The 4,346-nt window shown below is 64.1% G+C and overlaps 2 protein-coding genes across 2 annotated transcripts; one reads left to right on the top strand and one right to left on the bottom strand.

The window, feature by feature from the left end:
* Window positions 1–185: 185 nt before the first annotated feature.
* On the top strand, window positions 186–2,338 carry TSPAN10 (tetraspanin 10). Its single transcript, XM_074555071.1, has 3 exons — window positions 186–445; window positions 698–1,269; window positions 1,811–2,338. Exons 1-3 carry the CDS (start codon window positions 383–385, stop codon window positions 2,115–2,117), a joined length of 942 nt encoding a protein of 313 aa, XP_074411172.1. The 5' UTR covers window positions 186–382; the 3' UTR covers window positions 2,118–2,338.
* A 193-nt stretch (window positions 2,339–2,531) lies between these two features.
* Window positions 2,532–4,239, bottom strand: PDE6G (phosphodiesterase 6G). Its single transcript, XM_074555376.1, has 4 exons — window positions 3,246–4,239; window positions 2,926–3,139; window positions 2,811–2,851; window positions 2,532–2,724 (listed from the first exon to the last, which is right to left on the bottom strand). The coding sequence occupies exons 2-4, from the start codon at window positions 3,069–3,071 to the stop codon at window positions 2,648–2,650; spliced, it is 264 nt and encodes an 87-aa protein (XP_074411477.1). The 5' UTR covers window positions 3,072–3,139; window positions 3,246–4,239; the 3' UTR covers window positions 2,532–2,647.
* Between the last annotated feature and the right edge of the window lie 107 nt (window positions 4,240–4,346).

Genomic DNA, 4,346 nt, shown 5'->3' with positions numbered 1-4,346 from the left:
GCCCCGCGCCCGCGTTCCGCCGCACCAAGGTTCCTATCCCGGCGTCACCACCAGTCGTCCCCCCGTGCTGCCTCGGTGTTACAGACATAATGGTCCCCCATGCTGCCTCGGTGCTACAGATATAAGTGTCCCCTCCCGCCTCAGTGCTCGCTTTTTAGTTCTGCACGCAAGCAGCGCCCCCGGTGGCCTCGGAGGGGCCCCCGGTGTTGGAGGGCGGGATGGAGCCCAGCTGTGGGGCAGGGGGCGATCGGGGCCAGCTGTGTCCGTGGGAGGGTGGGGGGATCGTGCCCACATGTGGGGCGGCACACAGAGACCCATTTAAGCCCGCCCGCAGCCCCTCACATGATGGGAGTGTGACGGGTCCGGGCACGAGGTAGCAGCGATGGCGCTGAGCAGAGTTCGCCTGTTCCAGCCCCACGGGGAGGGCACCCGACTGCTGCCCCAGGTAACCCTGGCACCCCTTACTCGAGTACCCCTAGCCCTGGGTAGCAGCGTGCTGCATCCCTGGGGGTCTCCATGGGGGATAGATCTGGGGGTCCCTTAGAGTCAGAGTCTTTGGGGTGCTCTCCTGCAGCCCCCCGTGATGAGCAGAGGTGGGTTTGGGGCTAAGCAGGGTGGTTTGGGGTGGCTTCAGTGTCTGGCTGTGGGACGTGCTCACATTTCTAGGGGGCTGTGAGTGGCTCCTCTGTCTGTGCAGGCATCCAGGCTGGTGGAGCTGCCCTACTCCTCCTTTGATGATGATGATGATGACACAGCCGAGCAGCACCCCGGGGTGTGGTACCCCGAACCCCCCAAACCCAGCCCCTTCAGCCGCTGTGTGCGCTACCTGGCCTTCCTCTGGAACCTCCTCTTCCTCCTGCTGGGGCTGCTGACCCTTGCCGTGGGGGTCTGGGGGCTGCTGACCAAGAGCTCCCTGCTTGGGGGGGATCATGGGGCGCCCCTGGGCTCGGACCCCATGCTGCTGTTCGTGCTGGCGGGGCTGGGGGTCAGCGCCGTGTCCCTGGCCGGCTGCCTGGGCGCCCTGCGAGCCAGTCCCTGCCTGCTGCGCTTCTTCCTGGGTGCCCTGCTGGTTTTCGGGGGGCTGGAGCTGCTGGGGGGGCTCCTGCTGCTGCTGCTGCGGCGGAGGGTGCGGGATGCGCTGCGGGACCTGCTGCTGCTCTGCCTCCTGCGCTACCAGGACGATCCCGACCTGCAGTTCCTGGTGGATGAGGTGCAGCGGAGCCTGCAGTGCTGCGGCCTCGAGTCCTACCGCGACTGGGAGAGCAACCTGTGAGTCGGGGTTTGGGGGAGACTGGGGGAGTCCATGCCCACCATGGGGCTGAAAACCTTGTTTGGTGTGAGACCCCATGGGAATCTCCTTTGTGGGACCCCATCCTCACCACAGTGCTGAAAACCCTGTTTGGTGTGGGACCCCATGCCTACCACACTGTTTGGTGTGGGACCCCATGTCTACCCTGGGGCTGAAAACCCTGTTGGGTGTGGGACCCCATCCCCTCCACAGGACTGAAAACCTCCTTTGTGGGTCCCCATGCCCACCATGGCACTGAAAACCCTGTTTAGTGTGGGACCCCATCCTGGGGCTGAGAATCTCCTTTGTGGGACCCCATCCCCACCCTAGGGCTGAAAACCCCCCAATTCCTTGTGGGGTCTATGCTGAGGACTCATGTTTGGGGTGGTGGGATCCCCACAACAGCCCAGAAAAGAGAAGGCAGAGCTGGAACCCATGATTGGTGTCAGTTCTGTGCCTGGGTGTGTGGGACACCCCATCCCCTGAACCTGTATGACCCCAGTCTCCATGTCCACCCCACAGGTACTTCAATTGCAGCTCCCCGGGCGTTCAGGCCTGTGGTGTGCCAGCCTCCTGCTGCCGGGAGCCCCTGCAGGGCGGCTCCGTGCCCAACGCCCAGTGCGGGTTTGGGGCGCTGGCGCTGGGCCCCATGGCGGCCGCGGCCCTGCTGCACACCGAGGGCTGTGGGGCCGCCATGGCCGCGGGGCTGCGGGGCCAGGCCGGGGCCATCGCTGCTGGGGCCGTCACCCTGCTGCTGGTGGAGGCTGTGGGAGCACTGCTGGCCCTGAGGGTGCTCAGGGATGTCACGGCTGGGAGGGTGTGGCAGTGACGGGATTGGGATGTACAGGGGGGTGGTTTGGGCCTAAATAAACCTTGTCAAAAATGCTGAACCTGTCTGTGTCCTGCCCATCCCACCCCAGGCCCTGGGGCCCTGCTGCTGGTGGAGGCCATGGGAGTGCTCAAGGCCCTGAGGGTGTTCCGGGATATCACGGCCGGGAGGGTGTGGCAGTGAGGATTGCCTGGTTTGGGCCTAAATAAACAGTGTCAGAATCCTGAACCTGTCTGTGTCTTTTCTGTGTTGCCATTGGTGCTGCTGCTGAGGGTGTGCAGCTTTGGGGATGTCTGAGGTGCTGGTCCAGCCCCAAATAAACCTTGTCAGAATCCTGACCCCATCTCTGTCCTGCCCACTCCACCCCAGGCCCTGGGGAGCTGCTCTCCCTCCCCCCCAGCCCACAACACTGACTCCTGTGTTCGTTAGGGTTTAATTAGCATTTTTCCAAGCTGAGCCCCCCTTCCCCAGCATGGGTAGGGGGGCCTTGATCTACACAGCACTACAGGGCTGGTGAGCCTGCCCAAATCCTAAATGATTCCATACTGAGCCAGCTCGTGCAGCTCCAGGTGGCTGAAGGCTTCCCAGGGACAGATGACAGTGATGTCTGAGGAGAGAGAGGACAGAGCTTGTGGCGGTGTGACCCCCCCCAGGCCCTGTCCCCCCACTGCCAAAGGGGTGGCATTCCCATACCTGTTCCCAACCCCTCCATGCCGGGGATGTCGTCACCAAACCTGCAAGGAAAGAGGAATTGTCTGGCCTGACCCCATGCAGGGCCCCTCCCATCCCAGAGCTGTTCCCCACTCACCCCTGCACCCCCTTTTTGGGGGGCTTGCTCTTGAACTGCCTCGTCTGCCTCTGCTTGAACTTGGGGGGTCCCTTGCGGGGGGTGGCGGGACCCCCGCTCACCCTGGTGGCCGATTTGACCTCCAGCTTGGGGGGCTCCAGGCTCATGGCTGGTAGCCCCGGGGCTCACGGCGTTCCCTGGGGCTTACAGAGTTCCCCTGGGCTCACGGCGTTCCCTGGAACACACGGTGTTCCCCAGAACTCACAGAGTTCCCCGGGCCTAACGGTGCTCCCTGGAGCTCACAGGGTTCCTGGGAACTCACGGTGCTCCCTGGGACTCACAGTATTCCTCACGGCGCTCCCTGGGGCTGACGGTGCTTCCTGGAACTCACGGTGCTCCTCAGGGTTCCCTGGAACTCACGGTGTTCCCCAGAACTCACAGTGTTCCCCAGGGCTGACGGTGCTCCCTGGATCTCACAGCGTTCCCTGGATCTCACAGCGTTCCCTGGATCTCACAGTGTTCTCCACAGCTCACGGTGCTCCCTGGAGCTCAGGGTGCTCCCTGGGGCTCACGGTGCTCCCCAGAGCTCACAGCGTTCCCCAGAACTCAGCGCTGGCACAGGACAGCTCCTCGCACCCGCTGGAGGGAAATGGGGCCACCAGCTTCTCCTCCCACCCAGCCCCTGCCGGGCTCTGCAGAGCCCCCTCCCCACAATGGCTGAGCCCAGCTCAGCGTTAACCCCAAAGGCAAGGAGGGGCATCCCAAGGCTGCTGCTGCTCCCTGCCCTGTCCCCACCCCAGTGACACCTGGCACCCCTCAGAGCACTGCCAGGACCCTCCATGGCTTGCCCAGGTCGGTGTGGGGTACCCCAGGCTGGGAAGGGGGAACAGGGGATGGCCCATGGCACCAGGAGTGGGAATTTGGGGGCACAAACCCCGGCTGGGATCGGTGTGGGGGATTTGGCCCTGCTGCAGAGCTGGGCACGGCTCTGGGAACAAGGATCCAAGCCCAGGAGATGTTCCTGGATGCTCCTGGAGAGCAAAGACCCCCCTGTCCCCTCCCCTGACTCACAGAGTGCCGCGATCCCGGCTCCAGAGCTGCTCCCTCCGCCCAGCCCGGCTCCCTCCGGCCTGGAGATGCTCTGGGGGGCTTTTCGGGGAGGGAGATTTATCCTGCCCGGGGGTAATAGGATTATTTACCTCCCTGCTTTCCCCAGGGGTAATCCTGGGGTGTCCTTCCCCTGCTCTGGGGGGAGGAGGTGTCAGGATTAGCCCTGCCCGTGCCCGTGGGCAGCGGATCCCACGTGGGGGGATCCCATTCCCAAAGAGACCCCCCAGTGTCCCCTGATCCCACAGGGAGCCATGGGACCCCCATTCCAGGCTCCAGCCCAGCCTGGTGGGTCCAGCAGCCCCTGCCCATGGGTGGTGTTGCTCCAAAGCTTC

Source organism: Zonotrichia albicollis, chromosome 19 (assembly GCF_047830755.1).
Source record: "Zonotrichia albicollis isolate bZonAlb1 chromosome 19, bZonAlb1.hap1, whole genome shotgun sequence".
Classification (NCBI taxonomy): domain Eukaryota; kingdom Metazoa; phylum Chordata; class Aves; order Passeriformes; family Passerellidae; genus Zonotrichia; species Zonotrichia albicollis.
The sequence above is the reverse complement of the archived record's forward strand: the minus strand, read 5'-3'. Positions and strand labels throughout refer to the sequence as shown.

Coding starts and splice junctions, on each gene's coding strand:
- TSPAN10 (XM_074555071.1), top strand. CDS start 383: ATGGCGCTGAGCAGAGTTCGCCTGTTCCAGCCCCACGGGGAGGGCACC. Junction 446..697: donor GCACCCGACTGCTGCCCCAG/GTAACCCTGGCA, acceptor CTGTCTGTGCAG/GCATCCAGGCTGGTGGAGCT. Junction 1,270..1,810: donor CGCGACTGGGAGAGCAACCT/GTGAGTCGGGGT, acceptor TCCACCCCACAG/GTACTTCAATTGCAGCTCCC.
- PDE6G (XM_074555376.1), bottom strand. CDS start 3,071: ATGAGCCTGGAGCCCCCCAAGCTGGAGGTCAAATCGGCCACCAGGGTG. Junction 2,852..2,925: donor CCCAAAAAGGGGGTGCAGGG/GTGAGTGGGGAA, acceptor CTTTCCTTGCAG/GTTTGGTGACGACATCCCCG. Junction 2,725..2,810: donor CATGGAGGGGTTGGGAACAG/GTATGGGAATGC, acceptor CTCTCTCCTCAG/ACATCACTGTCATCTGTCCC.